Genomic DNA, 22,413 nt, shown 5'->3' on the forward strand with positions numbered 1-22,413 from the left:
AAATGTCAACATACACATCTGAGTCGTTCCACCCACCTAGCCTGTGAGATCGGAGTGTCCACACTTGTGTAAACTGTACTGGGTGTGACTACACGCTGGTGTGTTTTTCTTATCAGAGCACTGATGACCCAGATGCCAACAAAGCGCCCCTGCCGAAGGAAGACACCACTGCTTAGTCTAAAATCTAAAAAACAAAATATAGTCAAAGTGTTGTGTTGCTGCGTCTTCGATTATGATTTGTTAAGGTGCCTCTGTGTTTGTTATATAATAATGTGCCTTCAAGGGGTACTTGTGTGGTTGCGTTGGGGGATTTTGGACTCATGACCTCTCAACTCTTGGCTACGGCCTTGCATAACACTGCCACCTTTTCTTTGTTTTAGGTTGTAACAATAGTATATGTCATCAGTGATAAGCAGAGGGTTAAATTTCTTCTCTGCTTCCTGATTGAGGGAGGGACTTCTGGGAACAGGTCAGTTCCTAGTTCCTCTCCAGTGTCTAACCTATAACTGCGTCACAAACACAGACAAGTGGAGCCGTTAAGGTTTTGCTCCTATTCTAACCGACACAAAAAGGTAGGTTTATTTCCTTTTTGATTTGTAAATTAACCTAATGAAATTCTAGCCAAATCGTATAATGAGCCACACAGTGCTATTCAAGTTATGGGTTTTTTTGCCTAAACCTAACAAAACTGGGGTTTGTAAATGATTTGTCTACATAAAAATGATATCAATGTGACCTTGATAGTCCAAAAGCAAAAAATCTTGAAAAAAACAAACAAAAAGATTACACAGGGGATGCAATCCCTGGTCACCTGTATGACAGCCATGTGCAATATCCATTCTTCCAGCACAACTTACAATGAGAGATGTATTTGAGCATTTTTTTTATTACAACATCTAAAGACAAACCTTTCCAAAAGGTTTCCCAGCAGAGAACTTCTAATACAATCACCAAAATCGTCTTAAATGGCAGACTATCACTTTCCAGACATAGATGTGAGATCACATACATAAATCGTCAGCCTTTGGTTGGCAACTCTGGTCACACGCCAACCCATCTTTCTCAACTATCTTTCTCCAGGAAGTTACATTTTGTTGCTTTGTGCTGATACAGATTTTTTTTTTTTTTTGTCTTGATGAGCATTATTTTAGGGGCTTCCCCTATCCATTGCGGCCCATTGTTTAGCTTCCTACACGGGTACTTCTGCTGCTTCTCTGAACTGGGATTACTTATTTACTGTATGCAAAAATTGGGTAGGTTTCTGGTTTGGTCTGGTGTAAAAGCTTACACCAGTCTGATTTTATGTGAACCGACTGAACCAGCACTTGTCAGGTGTAGGTGGAGAGAACTAGCAGCATGCAGCTAGTCAGTGCCACAGAGTGGTGTCTCCTTATGTTTTGTTGTAATGCACAGAGAAAAAGAAAGAACGTTCATCAGTAACAAGTAAGTAAGTAAGCTACAATACTTTAGTATGAAGGCTCGTTTTAATCCCCTTCTGTTTGCCCTGTTAATTATACTGCATTGCACTGTTAATACAAACTCAACACTTCCCGTATTCATTTCAAATTAAAAACCCTCTAGCGTTTCAGTGGGAAGACACCCTTGATTTCTCAACAAGGCTTGTATTGTGGAAAATTTGCAGGAACATGTGGTAGGAAACTCATTGACTTGCTTGGTTCCCATCTGCACTGGAATTGTAGCAACCAACTGAAGTCTTATTTTATTCATTATTTCAATTTTTACTTTAAACAGTTACTGTGAAATTGTGTCACAGTTGTCCTGATGGATTGTGGTCCTGCTACACTTTCATTCATGGGCTCTCTTATGATCCACTCCTGAGAAAATTTTGGTTATACCAGTCTGGTATATGGCCTTATATCAAAAGGGTTTGAAAATGAGTGTATGCCCGAACCCAAAGTAATACACTGACTATGGATAAGTGCCATTACAGAAACAACAGATGTAAAGCTTATACACTCTTGTCTCTTTCAGTGTACAGGAGCGGGCAGGATGTCTCTTACCATGGGCAAGTCTGATGGGGTCACTGTGGTCACTTTAACCACTGACCCTGAAAGCTCTTGTCCTCCACTGTGTCAAATCTTCAAGAGCCTTTGCTACAGCCAAGCGTGCTGCTCTGTATCTCAGCACCTGAGGAGGGTCCAGAGATCTTCTCAGTCAGTCCTGGGGGTGAGTTACAACCTTATATGTTTTAAGTGTCTATATGAAGTTAAGTTCAGAGCTCTGTACCTGGTCATATAATGTTCTGTTCATACGTTCATTTAGAAAACACCATGAATCTATGAGATAAAGTGGTGTGAAAACAACTGACTTTAACAGTGTCATCTGGTAGATGCAGTTTTACTGTGCATTTGTTGTTGTTTATACTGTGTGTCCTCCTCTACAGGCTCTGCATATTATGGATGGGTTGCTCACCTTAGGCCTTGGAATGATTATCTGGTCACAGCAATGGTGGAAAATAGATCATTTTTGGCTCGGACCTATTGTAAGTTAGCTTATGTTGTCATGTTCTTTGTTTTTAATGTTCTTTTTCCTGACAAAAGTCATACTCCTCAGTCTCTCCCACGGCTAGAGTGAAGACAAACACAACTTAATTGGGCTGTTCATTGATTCCACGGAGATCCACCAAACTCATTTTCACATACAGGGCAGTTTGACATCACATAGCTCACTTTGAAGTGTCAAAATATGAAATCTATAAAATTCACAAGAAATTTCCCAAGCTGATTTAAAACATCAGTATCCGATTGGATCCGATCCAAGCATATTTTAGTGGATCAGTATTGGCTAAAACAAAGCAGATCGAGTTCTGATCCTTTCTTTACTTTCTTTACTTTTTGTCCACCTCAGCAGGCTAGTGCTGCAAAGTTGCTCTCTTTTAGCCTACAGTATTTCATTTATATATGCAAGTGAAAATAAGAGTGAATTGAATTCTCCAACTCTCTTTCTCATCAGCAAAGGGCAGAGTACAAAACATTCATCTAGCAGCTTATTAGGCTAAGTGTCGCTCGTTATTGTTAATTCCTTGAGTAACTTGATGACAGGCCAAAGTTTATTTTTGCTGTTGTTTTTTTCTTTATATTTTCTCAGACAGAGTATTCGTGATGAACGAACCTCCACGCTGTAACACCACTATACAATCTGACAGGACTGAATGTTTCTGTAGTTCCCACAACTCCGACTGATCAGCCCCAGTGTCCATAATTTTAGTGATCTAGTATTCTACCAGCTATTCCAATGACTAATCGAGTTGTTGGATAAGAAATACTTTTTGTATTGGCCTCGCTAGAGGTCCCAGTGCCGAGCTTTCCAGTCAGCTTAAATATCTACTCAAAAAAACTCCAGGAGAACCAAGATTCTGTTTCTGAATTTTGCCATGTTTCATATAATGTTCCCCAAATCCCAAATTTGTTTTGCAACGATTTGGTACCCTTACAAGTGGAGGATTTAAAAAAATATCAATTTTAAATAGGGATTTGATAGTTATGACATGACTCAACACACACAAATGCAATTCTAGGTCGTCAGAAGAATGTGTATATAACAATAAACACCTTGAATGTGTAAACTGTTATATATGAAACTTGTTTTTTGTCTTTTCTCTAGTTTATATTGTTTGGCATCGTGAACATTGTGTCTGAGAAGTACCCCAGTCGATGTCTGGTGAGTAGTTCAGCTTTATAACATCCTTATGTCGTCTTTCATTTCATTGTCATCTCTTCATTCTTGTTTTATTTCAAGACAAATAAAATGGTGGAGAATTTTGTACTTTTACGTTTGTGACTCACAATGTCTCAAATGTATACAGTATTTTCATTAGAGAGGGCAGAATATAGGCTTAGTGTCTTGCTTCAAATTAATACCAGCCACCCAGCTGTTTCCAGTGCAATGACACAAAGCTATCAGTGTGTAAGTGTGAGACATTTTAAAGTCAATAAGTGTGCTGTATGCTGTTTATTATGTTTATTCGTTTTGTATTTGGATGTACATAAACTGTCAGTTGTCATATTTTAGGTCATCCTCAACGTGATTGTGAATCTGGTCGGAGTTGCTTTTGCCATTGCAGCCATCGTACTCCACAGCATCTCTATAGGATACATGTATTTTTATGGAGGAGATTGTTCTTACCGTTACAATTCACGATACCATACGGCATCTCCTCATGAAGACATCATAAGGAAGAAATGTGAAGAGAGCAGAGCACTGGCTATAGTAAGTATCTGGTAAAGTGTATAACATGTGTGAAATAATTAAAGCTCTCTATTTTCTACTCATCTATGGTCTTTAAAGTTACCGCCCATGATTGCCATCAACAGACTTATAAGTTTAGTTTATTGTGAGGAATCACTCAAAATGAGTTTACAGCAGGCTTCACAGAGAACAAACTAACAAATAAAAGATGTTAAATAATTTTTTTAGTCATTTATAAAAACAAGTATTGGGCAAAAATGCCAAATATGAGCTGGTTTAAGCTTCTGAAATGTGAGCGTTCGAAAGGTCCCACCATATATGATATAATGAGTCATTTACTACATCCTATCTTGAGAAAGCAACGATACATTGAGTATATTTGATATATGGCCCACCCTTAAGTAAGAACAAATGATACTTAGTTTATATAACAAATGTGCATAAAGAATTTTTTTTTGCATCCCACCAGATGCTTATCAGATGCATTAGTGCTGTGCTGATTGTTCTGGCAGTCCTGGAGCTCTGCGTCGCCATCAGCTCTGTCGTGTTGGGGATCAAGGCTCTGAGGAACAGCAAGAAGACAGAAAACAAGGTAGAGTCAGCAAAATCATATCTGACTGTGGAACCTCTTGTTTATCCAGGAAAGGCTGCCTGAACAGATGAGAGACGCCCATCCGGGAACTTTGCCCGTGTTCAGCCCCTTAATTTGACTGGCAGTAAATGCAAAGTCCAACGACTCTGATCTGGCGACAAGAAAGTGACGTGTGGCTGCTTTCATTCATATGAATGCTGTACTTTTTTTTGCGCCTTTTTTTTTTTTGGAGTCCTTACTGGGCCATAATGTTATGAACCTCTTGTCGTAATCTCACGTTTAACTTTCCGGATGCCACATTTAACATTGGAAGAATCAAAGTTTGTAGGATCAGCTGACACACAGGAAGTTGAACATTTTGGGAAAGAAGGGCTTGTTTGTTCTGTTGCCTATTAATCTTTATGCTAAGCTAATTACCTTATATTTACAAAATATGGAGGCTTTCTTTTATGCAGTTTCCTGACCAGTTGTGTTATCCTTTTTTATTATTATTATTGTGAAGTTTATGCCCAGTCTAAAGCTTTTTGAGCCTCAGAAAAATGTAGGCTGAATGTTAAATCATCCCTGCTGGAAACTGTAGAGTTTAGTCATGTGTGATTATGTCCTTTTTTTCTTTTTTTTTTCTAAAGATTTGAGTATGTCTGCACCTTTTTTGTGCTTTTTTGATTTGATTTTTCTCTTTTAGAGCACTGATGATGCAGAACACTACAAAGAACTACTGGAGGAGGTCACCAGTAACCCTACAGCCTAAATGAAAACCTCTGCTTTATGCCATCATACTACAATCATTTGCATTTTAAACCATTGTGACTTATTGTAACCTCAATGATTTACAGAAATTATCTGTCATGTTTTCCTAAAAGAGCTGCTTAAGAATATTTGCACTTATACTTTTTAGAGATTTTTTTGGTAAAAATCTGAACTAAATTGCATTTCATGCTGTCATTTCATGCTGTCATTTCATGCTGTCATTTCATGCTGTCATTTCATTATCTGTTTTTGTTTTTAATCCTTCAAGTAACTGTGATTTTCTATCGAGTATAATGTATATGAAGGGAGGCTGTGTTTGACATTGATTTTTTGGGGGGCACTTACAAAAGAAAGGCATTTAGATCATTGTTTGCATTTCTGCAGTTTAATAACTATTCGTAAAAAAAAACAAAACGTGTGTTTTTAATTTACAATATAATTTTTTGAAACTGCTTCCAGTACGCAATATTCATTCTTACCTTCGTGAAGGAGTTTGTGTTTTCACTCGTGTCCGTTTGTTTGTCAGCAAGTTTTCACAAAAACTACCCAACAGATTTCCAATGAACTTGGACAAAGGATGGATCTTGGCTCAGAACAGACCCCATTAACTTTCAGTGTGGTTCCAGATAAAAGTACAGATCCAGGAGTTTTTGTCTCACTTTATTTTAAGTCCCCAAGGAACCACGGGCGAGTGTTATTTGCTTCCACATATTTATTTGTTTCTTGTAAAAATGGTCAGGTAGGAAGGGACTTTTTGATGATATTGATTGGTGTTTATTGTAGCGAATGCGAATTAGGCCCCCCGCCACGCAGCCACAAGTCAAAGTAGCTGACTGTCTGACCAGGTCACCGGGGGCTGGAGCAGGAACACAACCAATTAAGAGATGAGAGGGAATCAGCGAACACTGCCAATGTGACGACAGAGAATATAGTATCAAGGTGGCTTTCTTGCTATCTTTGGCCCCATTGGCTTAATGGGAGCAAAGAAAAATGGGAAAACAAGGTAGACACTAAATCTCATCTAAATGTAGAACATGTTGTTTATCCACAAAAGGTTGACTGAATATAAATTAGGGATAGTCATTTTATGTTATTTCCAAGCTCAAGGTCTGGCATTAAATTAGAGTACACATAAAAAAAGTAAGAAGTCTTAAATAAGAATGAACACCCAGGGTCGGAGTGAGGGTTAGTCTGCCTTTCTACGCTGCACAGACTGTAGACATTAGCCTATTTTAGTTGTTGTTTAGTTAAAAAATAAATAAATAAAATGTTCATAAGAAGGATGGGGTTGTGCTGGGGGGGATTTGAACTGTATTTTTGTATTTGTGTTAACATGTTTATTTCAAATATGTAAAGAACACGAAATGACAGACAAGAATACAAACTACACATTAAGATAACACATTCGAAAAGGTGTGATAAGAAGTATAAACTTTTAAGTTGAATTTCCTTCCAGCTTCCTTAATGGTCTCAACCTGTACTGTATTAAATTCTCTTAAACTTGTCTAAATATAATATTCTTTACCTTTTATCTTTGTCATACAACAATATAAGTTCATTATTGATATACTATCCTTATCAAAAATATTAATTCAGTATTTACATATTTCTATCACTCATAGTTATCTTAAACATATTGACCAGTAATATAGTTTACGGTAGATAGATAGATAGATAGATAGATAGATAGATTATACGGGTTTTTATATATATAAACATATCAATAGTAAGTCAAGGGTTAACTTTCTTCATAGCTTTCAGATGGGGGGAGGTACTTATGGGAACTGTTTGTCATCCTTCTTCCTCTATAAACAATAACTGCGTCACAATCGTACAGTCAGACAAGTTTTGCCAAGCGGAGAACAATCCTCAAGTTTCCCTTCTGCTCAGACACAAACAGACACAAACCGGTAAGTAAGTCTTTATCCCATGTTTGATTTGTAACTCCATCTAATATTCAGAGAATATACAGATATTCTTATTATGTATGTGGTCCTGTGCTGCCATGCAAGTAAACTGATCCATGTCAGCCATCCAGTGCTCGTCAAGTTCGTTAATGGGTGCAAGTTTCACGTCCGACCACACGGGAACATAGGTTAACGTCTTGGCAACGTATCAGGGGAGTAAATGTGTTTGTCAGGGCGGGTTTAAAACAAGAAAACAGGACTTTACTCCGGGGAAGTGCGGGCGTTTCGTGTTAAAATCTAAACAACCCACGTAAAATCCAAGATGGCGCGTAAACTTCTTCCTCGCTCACAAACCGCTGAGAGGCAGAGCGCTCACTGCTGCCCCCTGTGGCTGGAAGCTAAATCACCACAGTGTTTACGTGTGGTCATATTAAAAACATGGCAAAAGCTGATTAAAAAATACCGTTATCCCTTTTCAGAGTTGAGCTAATTTTTTATTGACTTCCAAGAATTGACTTCAACGCTCAGCTGTTGCAATACAGCTTCCGACCGCCGGCGGCAGCACTGAGCGCAATGCTGCTGAGTGAGTGACTCCAGTCCGTCAGAGAGGAAGGAGTCAGCTGGCGTTTCGGTTTTTACCTAAAGCGTCTCCTACAATCCGTCTAAATAAATCGTGTTTCTTTTACTTTACCTTCTTCCCCTCCTGGTAAGAACTACCTCATACAGTATTCTTCTATCTGAATGTCTGACACAGATTTCCGCATTTTAAAAAGTAGTCAGTGGACCCTTTATTATTTGTTGTCAGGCGGAGTAAAAGTAAGGTGACACCGAGCTTCTGTGTCAAAGGCTGTGGTTGACTGTAAGGTCTTATTTCATATTTAAGTCGTCCTGTAACTAGCTAAAACAAATGCAGTCTAATACAACAGTTACCTCCATGAAGGTTGTAATGGTCAGTTTTTGTCAAATGTTTCAGAAAGGTGCTGAGTCAGCTGTGTGATCATTGTTGTTGTGCTGCTGGTGAAGTGTGTTGCACTACAGGGACGTGTTTACGCACCCTCACTGATGTACACTACTCCAGATGAGTTAGGGATATTTTAGTGTTGCACTTGATCGTTTATTCTGTGACATATCTGAATTTTTATTTTGTGTTTTGTTGTTACAAAAAGATAATGAAACACATTTTATTAGACTTTTATTGTGTACTCATTCACATGCATATATGCACCCATATCTAACTATGCCCAACCAATTTTGTGTAGTGTAAATGGGTTGGACAAAATATTAGAAACACCTGCACACACCAAAAGCCTACATACATAGTGTCTGCTGCACTTAGTCAAGCTGATTAGTACTTCTATCAGGAGACTCACAAAAGACAGATTTAAAGAGGAATTGTTACAATTAAAGCAGCAGAGCACGTCATATCCTGACTTTCAGTTCCTCTAAAAATGTTGAATCATACAGTTCCTGCATATTTCATTTGAAAATAACGGTTTTGGAACACCATGTTTATAATGAGCGCATTTCCTTACTGACTAAATTGATCTCCATGTGCAAATCTCGTGGAGTGCCCCTTTAACCTCAGTCACAGTCACTTCCCTTAATGTAAGTCTGCAAAGCATATGATACCGATAAAAAAGTCCTTACATGCATTATTAGTAGGGGTAGACTGATTATCAGGGGCAAATATTCAGCATTTTCCAATTATCGTTATCAGTGATTTTTCTGTCAGATTGCCGATAAAATAAACTGATTTAAAAATGTGCTACTTTGGCTCTGATGCATCAACCTCTCACACAATGTCTCACCCACAACAACATCTGATTGGTAACATGTCACAATTAATAGCCTATCAGCATTGAAAATCTGAATTTGCAAAGTATCTAGTAACTAAAATCATCAAAACAATGTAGTTGAGAGAAAGTATAAAGTAACAGCAAATGGAAATACTCAAGTAAAGTACATGGAAATTGTACTTTAAAACATTACATGAGTAAATTGTACTTAGGTTAATTCCATCACTGGTTGTTTGAAATTTTAACACAAAGACTTTTTTCATTGCAAATAAATATCGGTCCCAAATATTGGTTTTCAGTCTCCTTGATTTCTAATAATCAGTATCGACCCTGAGAAAGACATATTGGTCGACCCCTAATTACAAGAAAGGCCACATTTAATGCACTACAATAGTGCTATGAGCCCTGAAAGAATCTTGATGTAATTTAGTGACTAAAAATAAATTATTTTTTAAAATTTGTATAAAATTTGACTCACACCTCCCTCCCAATCTTATCACCACAAATGTTTCCTGTTTTTGAAAGTGACAAGAGTACATGTCACATATTTTGTGAAGTAATATTACTTTATCAATTGTATCATTTATCATTCACTATTTTATGCACTATAGCTGAGACTGTGATGTGCACATCAGTTTTAACAGCACACGTTTCAAGTGGTTTACAGGTTGGAAGTAAGAACGATCAGGATTTAGTACTTGAACGTTAAGATTAATCATTTATTAAAGAAATAGCAACCATGACCAGATTCAGCAGATGTAAAGCTTATACATTGTCTGTTTCATTCCACAGGTGCAGACAGGATGTCTCTGACCATGGCCAAGGCTGATGGGGTCACTGTGTTAACTTTGACCGCTGACCCTGAAAGCTCTTGTCCTCCACTGTGTCAAATCTTAAAGGGCCTTTGCTACAGCCCAGCGTGCTGCTCTGTGTCTCAGCACCTGAGGAGGGTCCAGAGATCTTCTCAGTCAGTGCTTGGGGTGAGTTACGACCTTATATGTTTGAAGTAAGTCTTTTGTCCATGTCACTCATGTCAAAGTTCTGTACCTGTGCTCAGGTAATGTTATGTTTATATAACTTACATAACTTATAAGCTATATAAGTTACATTTAGAAAGCACAATGAAACTATGAGAGAAAGTGGTTTGAAAAGAGTTTGTTCTGAACCACACTGTTGCCCTGACTTTACTAGTGTCACGTGGTGTTTGTTGTTCATACTGCGTTTCCTCCTCTACAGGCTCTGCATATCATGGTTGGATTGCTCAACATCGGCCTTGGAGCAATCCTCCGTAGCAGTGCTGGTGGCTCTTGGTGGCAAATGGATGAGTACGGGTTTCCTTTTTGGCTCGGAGGAATAGTAAGCAAGCTAATGTTGTATTTCTTTTTTTTTAATGTTCTTTTCCCTTCCTTTTGGCGTGGTGGGCTGCCAAGCCAAAATCCTTGCCACCATGGCAAAAGAAATTAAAAGTAATCACAAAAGAAAACTTAATGTGCTCTACGCATCTCTCTGGCTGGGTAACTGGCTCTCCCCTAGCCCTCTGCCTGGGGAGACCACACTGGTTGCCATATGGAGCCGAGTGGCCAGAAGATGTTTTTGGCAGTGGTCACGTCAAGCTGCTCTGCACTTAATCCAATCTTGTTTCCTTTTCCAATGTGTGTATATCACAAACACACAGTATTTCAGTAGCTATTATACCGCAGCTCGACCTAACTCTGTTAAGGGTGTTCAGCTGATTCCATGAAGTTCCACCTAACTTTCTCATATGGGACAGTCAAAATACCGAAGTGTCTAATTGTGAAATCAATAAAAATCCACTCGAGAGGCCAATCCAAATCTGAAACAAGTACTGCAACAGAAGAAAATCCACTCAAACTGGATATTTCTTGTACTTTGACGTCTTTTTCAACAACAATCTTGTGATCTTTTCTTCATGTCTTATTTCGACACAGAAAAAAAGTACACACATACTTAGTGGGGTTGAATGGTTTTAATCACACTGTTTGTGTGGAAGAATGGAAGTTTAAAGATTCTGTTTATTGTCTTTTCTCCAGTTTATCATGTTTGGTGTCCTTGGTATTTTGTCTGAGAAATACCCCAGTCCATGTCTGGTAAGTAGCTTTAATATCCACATGTTATCTTTCAATTTATTTTCATCTCTTATTCTTGTCTCATTTCAGGACGAAAAAAAATTATAATGTCACATATCCTTCAAAAATATATACACCCACATTGCCTCATGTGTATACAGCCTTTTCATTGGAGTTGCAGTCTTAAATGAAATACCAGCCATACAGCTGTTTCCACTGCAGGGATACAAAACTATCAGTGTTAAATAAGATAGCAATAGAATAGATAGAAATTAAGATGTGACTTTTTTATTTCCATCAGTGTACTGTATGATGTTTATTGCCTGAAGTGGCTTTGTGTTTGATTGCACATAAACTGGCAATTCTTGTATTTTAGGTCATCCTCAATGTGACCCTGAATCTTCTAGCAGGAGTTGCTTTTGCCATTGCAGCCATCGCACTCTACAGCATCAACATCGGATTTATATGGTTTGGGTGGTGCGACGATTATGATTATAGTTATAGAAGACACTATACACCATCTCCTCACGAGGACATGATCAGGGAGAAATGTTTGGAGGGCCGAGCACTGATTCTGGTAAGTTTTGACATTAATGTCATTGTCTTTTGCCTTTTTTTGTTTTCACTCACCGCACAAGCGCTTCGCCCCAGCACTCTCCAGTGCGCTGTCAGTGATTTCTGCTGCGAATATGGATACAAGCCCTAAGCGTAGCATGAGATTCAAAAGCAGCATACTGTGGCAACAGCCCAGTGCTGTGGCTCAACAGCAGTTAACTTGATTCTGAAGTATCGAAGGCGAAGCAGACATCCCTGGGCCAATCAATAAAAAAACAAAAACAAGCAATGGTACAACAGCCAAGGCCAGCAGGACAACAGAAAAGCTTCAAACTCCTGCTCCCCAAGAAATGTCAGATTACAACAGCCAAAAAATGAAAGAAGTTTAAAACCAAAATGGCAGTAGAGATTCATAACGAGAGACGTCTCTAGAAACATGTCACCAGCAAAACCTTTGTTTTCCTGTGGTTCTACATGTCTGGCATGCACTTGTCTCTTGCACTGCAAGTCATGTTTTTCTAGGGTTTTTAAAAATTATAAAATACTCTTACTTAGTACTTTTAAGCACAAGGCATGGATTTGCACCGTGTTTTCCATTAATTACATTTCATTGCCCCGGTCGTGCGTGCAGCTCGCTCCACAGGAGCACTGTGCTGTTTTGCCCAACATGCTTTTCTAAGGCGTTTTTTAAGCGGCTGCACCTGTAGTGACGAGTTTCAGTGTGATCGGGGCCTCAGAGTGACAATACGAGAAGAATAGCAATGAGTATATCAACATTGCACTCCGGATCTGCTCAGAGTTTCTCCATTTGTTCAGCAGGAGCTAAATGAGTCGGAGCTGTTTCATGGATACAAAGTCATACATCAGAAATGCACCAAACTATCAAAATGTGTGACTCTAAATACTAAAATTCAGGTCATGGAATCTAATGAGTCATAAAATCCAGTAAAACTGGTGTCATTTTGTAAATATGATGACTGTGTTTCTCCAATAATTTTAGTTACAGCCCGAAATAAAAGTCAATTAGGAATACACACTATAAAAACCAAATTCAAAGGAAATGGGTCAAGTAAGAACATAATCTACCAATTCTATACATTTGAATAAAACAAACAAACGTGTTTAAACATTTTGAAGTTAACACATTTTTTGTGTTTCTCTCACTAGATGCTAACGAGAGGCATCAATGGTTTGCTGATTGTCCTGTCAGTCCTGGAGCTCTGCCTCGTCATCAGCTCTGCCGTCTTGGGGATCAAGGCTCTGATGAACAGTGAGAGGAGAGAAAATGAGGTAGAGTCTGCAAAATCACATCTTACTGTTGAACCTGTTGTTTATCTAGTTGATTGAATACAAATATTCTATATACCACCTTTCAAATGTCTAATGTCTGAATATATGCTATTCTTAAAAAAATAAGTTTGACTGCACCTTTTTGTTTTTGTGTTTTTTTGTGCTTTTCTGATTTTATTTTTCTGTTTTAGAGCACTGAAGACCCAGAACATTACAAGCCACTCCTGGAGGAAGTCGCCAGTAACCCTACAGCCTAAATGAATGTCTCTCTTTCATGCTGTCTGTTACTATAATCCTATGCGTTTACACCACTGACCGTATGTATTGTAATGTCAGTGATATACAGAAATTAGCCGGTACTGTCTCTGCCAAACTTCTGTTCTATTCCTACAAGGGTTGCTTAAAAATATTTGCACTTAAAGTATAGAATATTTATCTGTACTGCACTAAATTGTATAACCTGCTTTGTTATCATTATCTGTTGATGTTTTTCTAAAAAGTTGTTGCTGTTTATTATGAGTTTCTATTAAGTAATGTGCCTTACAATATGGTTGTTTGCCAGTAAAAGGGAGGTTCGTGCATGTGTCTGTTACATTGATGGACTGAAAAGGGTTTTGTTTGTTATTTTTCAATGTTAAGCCATGTAAAAAATAAAGGTATCAAAACAATTGACTGTTACATATTTCAGCTATGTTTGTATTTCTTCTTTCACTTTAATAACTACTTTGAAAATCTGTATCATTTGGACTCTAGTTTCTAAGTTGTCATCTCTTAATAGGTCAAATGTACCTATTTATCTGCTTGTTGTTTTAACTTAAAATTAACTAATTAATCAGACATAACACTTGAAATGATTTCAAATGGTTTTATGTCCCGTCAGCAGAGCCGTAGCTTCCATTTAGCTATTTTTGCCCATAAAATACAAATCAATGACTTAAAGTAATAGGGATTTATTATTTCTACACTTGGACTATTTTCCTACCAGTACATAAAATATAATTGATCAGTTACATGAACAAAATGTTGGTGTGGAGTTGTACTGGGCCAATTTGGAAACATGACCTCTAAACTTCTGGCCACGGCCCTGCATGTCACTGCCACCTTTTCTTTGTTCGTCAAAGCAGAGTATTCAAAGATGTCTTTGTGTTGAGCTGAATGATCAGCAAAGGGTTAAGTTTCTTTATAGCTTCCAGATGGGAGGAGGTACTTCTGGGAAATGGTTGGTGCAAGTTCTTCCCCCTTGGCCCTTTCCAAACGAACATCTGTGCAACAAACAAATAGCCAGATTTTGTCAAGTGGACAGACACAAGCAGGTAAGTCTTGGCCAGATATTATGTAAGCTATATGTTCCTATACTTACTACCTAAGGTAACACATCCATGTGAGCCATTCAGTGCTCGTCAAGTTTTCTAATGGAAGAATGTTTCAAGTTTGAGCTCGCCGGAGGATAGGCGAACTTCTTGGCAACTTCTCAGGAGATAGAAAGTGTGTGTCAGGCTGATTTCTAACAAACAAAGAAAAAAACCACAACTTATTCCAAAACATTAAAAATCCAAGATGGCTCATAAATTTGGGCTCGCTGACTGCCGGGCTGCGCAGACACAATGCTCTCAGTGCTGCCACTAGTGGCTGGAAGCTATATACTATACTTAGGTAGGATATATTAAAACAATCCTTTTAGCTCTTCAGAGTTAAGTTTAAAGGTGTAATTTTTGAGAAATGGACAGAATTTGCAGGTATATCCAAAACTATAGGGGGCAGCATTACCGCTAACTGCTGCTCACTAATTGCTGCACAGCTAATTGGCTTCAGCTGACAGGACTCTGCCTGCACCACGACCTCGGGTCATAAGGGGACTAACCACGGGCAACGGGGCTCAGCAGCCTCCCAGTAAAGACGGCTGGACACCAGACTGGGACTGAACAGTGGGGACCCTGGGGAGGAGACAACGTGGTATATAGAGAGAGGAGAGGCATGAAGCGAGTCAGGCATCAGCAGCAGGAAAAAAATTATTTATTTTCACCAAACCAGATTTGATTGTGGAAAGACAAACCCATAATGTTTTGGTGAGTTTTTTTTTTTTTGTTGATGTCGAGTTTGAAAGTGTGTTTTATTGAGTTAAAGGGTATGTTCACCAATTTTACAAATCAAAGTGTGTTTACAGGTCTTGGGGAGTGCTACTGCATGTTGGAAAAAAGTAGTATAAAGCCTTTTGTGGCTCCAGAGGAAGCCCTTTTTTATTTTCCTTATAATACATTTACCCTATATCACGGTGCCTTGTTGTAGCGATGCATTGTAGTGCTATTTATGTCCTTTGTTTTTGTATTGTTACCTTGTCATTGATGAGTAATTTAAAAAAAGCTTTGGGGAAAAAAAATAAAAAAAACCTTAAATGCTCAGCTGTTGCAATGCAGCTCCCGGCCGCCGGTGGCAGCACTGAGCGCAAAGCTGCTGAGTGAGCAGCACTGCAAATCCGTGAGAAAGACAGATGTGGCAAATCTGCTTCAAATTACTCCAAACCAGCGGAATAAAACCTGTTTCTGCGACTTCACATTGACTGTTTTTTCCTGCCGGTAGGTCAAAAAGAGCAAGCTGACAAACACCCTTACGTATTAATGTCTGACACTTGGCTTTTCATACTGGCTCAAGGCTAAAGTTTTATACTTTCGGTTACGATACACTGTGGTTAGTGTAAAGTCAGTGACTTTTCTGATTCCGGTAAGCTAGTTTAACACGACGAGGACAGTCCTGTTGTAACGAAATGCCTCCGTAAGTGATGTGAAACAGATGTGCGCTGTTTTAAAACTGGCTGGCTGGAGCTCAGTGTTGACAGAAGGAGAGAGAAAAGTTCGTCATCGTCACCATGGTCATACCCGACCGTACGTCGACGTCGCCGCCATGTTGGATGTGGCAGGTCTGCCCTGTAAACAAACACAAGCAGATGTGAAAACTGTCAACGATTACATTTAACTAATTTTGATGATTTGTTTTTATATTCAGTGTTTTATGCTCATTTAAGTTCTAATAATGGCAATCATTGAGATATAAAAAAATCTGCAAATCAAATATGCACAATACATTATGCAAGTCAGTTGTCTACATTGTGTTTGATCAACATCATATGAGGACTAAGTGCTAAAATTCAAGATTACTTACTTATTTGTCCCTAGGGAAATGTAGTGGATATAAAGGACGCCACATAATAAAATACATACACTTGGTGCAGTAGCAGACAAGTGTCGGCATGTTTAAAGGACCATACCAGTGGTCCTGCATGTCACTGTCTACTGTCGGCTTGTTTAATTTTATTTAACTTTAAATATGGACAACTGACTATCATAATACATGGTGCACATTAAAATAGTAGCCTACTGCAACTTTAGTTTAACCATAAAATGTTATTGTATACAAAATAATAAGTGTATAATTTTCTGTCATGGAGTATATCACTTCACTGCTAAAAGAACTGCCAGTTGCAGTGTCTTATTTTGGTTTGCAGACTTTGTCCCAGCAGTCCCCAGAAATGATCACTCCCAAGTCACATTCCCAGGCTTCCCATGTTTTAGTATTTGTAGATGGGTCGATATTTAGGATAATATCATATGTCCTGGAAGAAATATAACTTAATGGTTACCTTATTCATGAAATTCAAACTCACTGGACGATAGGAAAACATCTCTGTAATGTATCAGGACATAATCACATACAGTATAACATCAGCTTTAACAGTCATAGTTGTAACTGACTTCAGATTGTAAGTAATAACGATGAAGATTTAGTAATTTAATGTTAAGATTGATCAGTAATTAAAGAAACAGTAACCATAACCAGATTCAACAGGTTTAAAGCTTATTTACTGTTGTCTACTTCATTCTACAGGAGCAGGCAGGATGTCTCTGACCATGGCCAAGGCTGATGGGGTCACTGTGTTAACTTTGACCTCTGACCCTGAAAGCTCTTGTCCTCCACTGTGTCAAATCTTCAAGGGCCTTTGCTACAGCCCCACGTGCTGCTCTGTGTCTCAGCACCTGAGGAGGGTCCAGAGATATTCTCAGTCACTACTGGGGGTGAGTTACGATCTTATATGTTTGAAGTTTCTTTGTGAACTTTAACTTTAAAGTGTTTTGTATGCTGCACTTAATTTTTTCAGTCAGTACATTTTCTTTTCCCGTTCAATTCTAATTTTGACTTTGAATGAACAATTTGATCTGGTGTAATAATTCATCTAAAACCAAAACGTTGACCAAATTTTTTTTTAACTCACTGCCAAAAGCCATTTGTTATTGTCATAATGACATCACAGTCACATTTTTGGGTCCAAGTGTTGTTTAACGGAGTTTGTCCATTACATTGTCAAAGCTCTGTACCTGCCTTCAGGTAATGTTGATACAGTAAAGTTACATTTAGAAAACACCATGAAAATATGACAGAAACAGTTTGTCCTGCACCACAGGTGTTTGTTGTTCATACTGTGTTTCCTCCTCTACAGGCTCTGCATATTACAGTTGGGTTGCTCAACATCGGTCTTGGAGCGATCATTGATGTTCGTTCCTCCCCATATCCTTTTTGGTTGGGAGGAATGGTAAGCAAACATCTTTTCATGATCTTTTTCCTTACAAAATGTATATATGTTCCCAAGTCTCTCCCAAAGCTAGAGTTGATACAAATACAACTTAATTGGGGCTGTTCCGTTTATTTCCAACAAATTTTCTCATACAGGACAGTCTAGACACACACAACTCACTTTAAAGTGACAAATCATCAGTGTTCCTGTGCTGATCCATGTATTAGGTTTAATATATCAGTATCGACTAAAATAAAGCAGATCAAGATAAATCCTTTTTTTTCTCTTTCCATTCTTGTGAAAAATATCTCAGGAATGCTTCGAGGGAATTTCTTAAAATCTGTCCACTTGTATTCAAAGATGAACTGACTAGAGACTGGTAGTCAGGAACACTTTTCTGGCTGTTATTAGTGAGCATGTTACCACACTGATGTTAGCACGTACACTTTTGCCATTAGAAAGACTCCCAACCTCAATGCAACACTGAAAAGGTGCGTCAGCCAAGACAGCCTAAAATGTCTGAAGAGGTTTTTGACAATTTTACATTTTTCTGCCTAAACCTAAGTGTGTTTTGTTCTTGGACATCTTAAACTCTTAGTTCTTAAATGACATTAATAAGTACCGGCTGCTTTGTCTCTTGTCTTGGTGCTCAAAATACACAAATTAGAACTGACACGTTTGAATTTCAGTGTTTGTGTGAAAAAATGGAGGTTTATAGATTTTGTTTTTTGTCTTTTCTCTAGTTTATATTGTTTGGCATCGTGAGCATTTTGTCTGAGAAGTACCCCAGTCCATGTCTGGTGAGTAGTTCAGCTTTATAACATCCTCGTAATATCTTTCTTTTAATTTGTTCTCTTAAATGTATTTTTTATTACAACACAAATAAAATACAAGACAATTTTGTACACATATCCCTCAATATCAATACAGCATTTTCATTGGAGAAGGCAGAGTATAGGCTCAGTGCCTTTCTTCAAGGCACTTTGACAGAGTTTCAGTCTTAAATTAATACCAGCCACCCAGCTGTTTCCACTGCTGGCATACAAACCATCAGTGTAAAAGGGTGAGGTAGACTTTAAATTCCATGAGTGTACTGTATGCTGTTTATTGTGTTGTGGGTTTGTATTTGGTTGTACATAAACTGACTATTCTTGTATTTCAGGTCATCCTCAATGTGATTCTGAATCTGTTCGGAGTTGCTTTCGCCATTGCAGCCATCATACTCTACAGCCTCGACATAGCATTCATAGGCTTGTGGTGGATGTGTAATGATTATGATGATTACATTTCATATGACCTTACGCCATCTCCTCACGAGGACGTCATGAAGGAGAAATGCTTGGAAGGCAGAACGATGGCTTTGGTAAGTGCGGAAAATATCATTTCAGTGGTCAAAACTGAAGAGTAGAAAATAGACAGCTTGAATTATTTACAGATAAGTTACCATCTATAGACTTATTACAATTTTATTATGAGGAAACTCTCAAAAATGACTTTACAGCAGGCTTCACACAGAATAAAGTAATAAATCAATAATTATTATTGGAAAAGTTCACCCAAAAATGATAATTCTGTCATTACCTACTCGCCCTCATGCCAATAGAAAGTCGGGTTAAGTTTTGTAGTCCACAAAACATTTCTGGAGCATTACAGCTAAAGAGCGCTGAAGTCTCCTGAAGCCCTGAGATCCCAAACTGAATTGAAAAGACATTATTTACACCCTATTTACAAATTTCACTGTAGCTGCTAAGCTAAAAGCGGGCATCCTGTCCGAAGTGGGTGCATAAGCTCGAACATAATACTACATAATTCCTTATGCGTTCTGTCATAGTTGTGAGGTCTTCTGCAAAAAAAATAAAGAAAAGAAATGAAATGATAAAGTGTGTCCAGACTTTTGACTGGTACTTCATGTTTCACAGATTTTAGTTTAGTTAACACAGTTTTTGTGTCCCACCAGATGCTTATAAGGGGCATCATTGCTGTGCTGATTGTCCTGTCAGTCCTGGAGCTCTGCATCGTCATCAGCTCTGCCGTCTTGGGGATCAAGGCTCTGCGGGGCAGAGAGAAGAGAGAAAACAAGGTAAAGTCAACAAAATCATATCTGACTGTTAAACTGGTTTGCCCAGGAAACAGAGCATTGTGTTGACTGAACACAAATGCTATATTTTTTATCTTTCATGCCACTCCTTGTTTGAATGTTTACAGTGCACAAAAATTAAAGGAGTAGTTGGACATTTTGGGAAAGAAGTGTTTGTTGGCTAGCTGTTTCCCTATTTCAGGTCTTTATGCCAAATTAATTACCTGCTGGCTGTAGTTTAATATTTAGTGAACAGACATGAGAGTGGGATCTTCTCATATCATGCCTTGGTCAGACCACACAACATTCTGTCTTGTTATCCGCAGTCTTGCAGTTGCTGTGGTTGACATCAGTACATGACCGTTGAGGAACAGAGAATCACTCAAAATCACACACGAGATGTGACACGGGAATGACGTGGTCCAAGCAGTCCAAGTTGTTTGTGCGCTGATTTGCAGCAGAAAAAAGGAAGAAAAAGAAAAGAGTATGGGACATAGAATGGATTAGGATGTGCAGAAAGTTTGTTTTGCAATGAAAATGTATATCTGCCTACTCAAATTGTGGTTTAGCAAGGACGACACAATTACTAATACTGTAAAACTTGTGTGTATGTATCCTAAAAGAAACGATAAGCTATTATTATGCTAGTTCCATACAAACTGCATGATAAGACAGGGCTCAGAGAACTACTGCAGTTGACAGCAGAGAAGAGTCTCAGTTCTCATTGTTACGTCCCCTGGGAGGTCTAAGGACTATGGGGAGTAACACATTACAAAAGAAAGCTTAACTCCCAAATCAGTTGTCAGGTTTTATTATGTTACCCAAAAAACCCCCAAAGATTTACTCTTTAAACACACAAAGTGAAAATGCGAACAGAAAACTAACTTCCCTTTAGAAGAACAGCGAAGCCGGTGGCACTACACAAACAAGTTTCCACTAACAGAAAAACGCTAGAAGATTCAGTCTGCTCCCGCTCTTGAAACACACACGCAGCAAGGACGCTGTTGGATGACCCACTGGCATCAGCCACAACTCTGGCCCCAGCTTAAACCATTCCCCTGATTAACAACTGGAGACAGCCATGCACAATCACCTGCTCCGGTGGGGGAGGGCAGCACCTGGAGGACACAGGAGCACACAGGAGAGCAGCCACACACACACACCCACTACGGCTCTCAGGCCGTAACAGCGACACAACCAGATATTTAACCTGTTGAATATCCAGCAGGTATCAGCAAGCTCCTGAATCGTGTCTTTGAAAAATTCACACGTGGTGATTGTCGCACATGGGAGCGAGTCCAGAATTGCCTCCGATTTGCCTTCGATGTGGGGCTTTTTGTGGTCAATCTCAAAAACCTGTAGTTTAGCTCAAATCTAGGCAAGAAAGTGAACAAGTTTCTTTCCCAAAATGTCAAAATATTCCTTGAAAATCGTTTCCATAGGCAAGAGAATTGTTAACTCCAATAAATTTGTCAGTATAGACATGAACACACATTATATTTCATGCAAGTTCTATTTTCTTCTTTTCTTCAAAGTGAAATTTAGGATGTGCCTAAATTCAAAATAGAGATGTGACTCCAATAATGTAGACTTAAGATTAACCCATTAACAGTTCATGAGTGTATGCAATGTGTGAATATGTGCTATTTTTAAAAGATTTAAGTATGTCTGCACCTTTTTATTTGCTTTTCTGATATTATTTTTCTCTTTTAGAGCACTGATGACCCAGGCCACTACAAACCACTTCAGGAGAACCATTAACCCAGTCTAAATGAAAATCTGTGCTTTATGCTTTCTGTTACTACAATCCTGTGCATTTATACTGTTGAGTGTATGTTTTGTAACGACAATGATCTGCACAAGTTCAGCTCGACAATCTTTATCAAACTTTTCCTGCATGGGTTGCTGAGAAATATAAAAAATACTTTTTTTGTATTGTATTTTCATATTTTTAGTAATAATCTAAACTAAATTGTTTATGTTGCTCTTTCATTGTCTGTTGGTATTTTCTTTTTTTAATGTCCCTGATTTTCTATACAGATAGGTGCCTTATAGTAAGTATGGTTGTAAAGGGAGTTTTAAGGATGTGTTTGTAAAATGTATGTTTGCTATTTGCAATATTAAGCCATTTAAAACAATGACCTAAACTGTCTGACTGTTACATATTTCATTATTTTATTTCTGCCATCAGTTTAAGAACTAGTTATGCTGTTTGTGTACAAGTATGAACAATGAATATAATAAGAATTTGAGTGTAATGTGGTGACGGTTACTATAATTTGAAAATCATCATCTTCCTCTTTTTTATAAACATAATTATGATTAATGATGATTATGATTAATGAATAAAATGATTAAAGCCAGTCTGCTCAGTGTTTCCAGTCTAGTGGATGTGAACACCCTGTTATAGAATTAATAGACTGTATGCATGTGCTGTTACTACTGAGTCACTGTAATGACCCAAGTCTTACCTAGTGGTAGATATAACTAAGTAACGCTGGTTTTGAACCACTTCTTTTAGGTGTTTCTGCAGGCTACTTTCTACATTTGCTTCAAATACTGGACTTTCTCACTCCACTTCTTTTG

General features: G+C 38.3%; 3 protein-coding genes across 6 annotated transcripts; all 3 read left to right on the forward strand.

The window, feature by feature from the left end:
- The first annotated feature begins 481 nt into the window (after window positions 1-481).
- Window positions 482-6,003, forward strand: LOC141012214 (uncharacterized). The gene is made up of 7 exons (XM_073485637.1): window positions 482-572; window positions 1,993-2,187; window positions 2,405-2,503; window positions 3,625-3,681; window positions 4,033-4,230; window positions 4,679-4,801; window positions 5,487-6,003. The coding sequence occupies exons 2-7, from the start codon at window positions 2,011-2,013 to the stop codon at window positions 5,550-5,552; spliced, it is 720 nt and encodes a 239-aa protein (XP_073341738.1). The 5' UTR covers window positions 482-572; window positions 1,993-2,010; the 3' UTR covers window positions 5,553-6,003.
- Window positions 6,004-7,379: 1,376 nt separating this feature from the next.
- On the forward strand, window positions 7,380-13,864 carry LOC141012343 (uncharacterized). Of its 2 annotated transcripts, none has more exons than XM_073485804.1 (7): window positions 7,380-7,461; window positions 10,047-10,234; window positions 10,491-10,610; window positions 11,306-11,362; window positions 11,718-11,918; window positions 13,064-13,186; window positions 13,378-13,864. In XM_073485804.1, exons 2-7 carry the CDS (start codon window positions 10,058-10,060, stop codon window positions 13,441-13,443), a joined length of 744 nt encoding a protein of 247 aa, XP_073341905.1. In that variant the 5' UTR covers window positions 7,380-7,461; window positions 10,047-10,057; the 3' UTR covers window positions 13,444-13,864. The 2 variants fall into 2 exon arrangements, with proteins under 2 accessions (XP_073341905.1, XP_073341906.1); XM_073485805.1 differs by lacking the exon at window positions 7,380-7,461 and adding an exon at window positions 8,062-8,164.
- Window positions 13,865-14,371: 507 nt separating this feature from the next.
- Window positions 14,372-22,190, forward strand: LOC141012288 (uncharacterized). 3 transcript variants are annotated; one of them, XM_073485730.1, is made up of 7 exons: window positions 14,372-14,499; window positions 17,066-17,253; window positions 17,676-17,768; window positions 18,494-18,550; window positions 18,913-19,113; window positions 19,708-19,830; window positions 21,541-22,190. In XM_073485730.1, the coding sequence occupies exons 1-7, from the start codon at window positions 14,403-14,405 to the stop codon at window positions 21,586-21,588; spliced, it is 807 nt and encodes a 268-aa protein (XP_073341831.1). In that variant the 5' UTR covers window positions 14,372-14,402; the 3' UTR covers window positions 21,589-22,190. The 3 variants fall into 3 exon arrangements, with proteins under 3 accessions (XP_073341831.1, XP_073341834.1, XP_073341832.1); XM_073485733.1 differs by lacking the exon at window positions 14,372-14,499 and adding an exon at window positions 15,004-15,252; XM_073485731.1 differs by lacking the exon at window positions 14,372-14,499 and adding an exon at window positions 15,579-15,759.
- Window positions 22,191-22,413: the final 223 nt, after the last annotated feature.

The sequence above is a fragment of the Pagrus major genome, chromosome 17, assembly GCF_040436345.1.
Source record: "Pagrus major chromosome 17, Pma_NU_1.0".
In the NCBI taxonomy this organism is placed as follows: domain Eukaryota; kingdom Metazoa; phylum Chordata; class Actinopteri; order Spariformes; family Sparidae; genus Pagrus; species Pagrus major.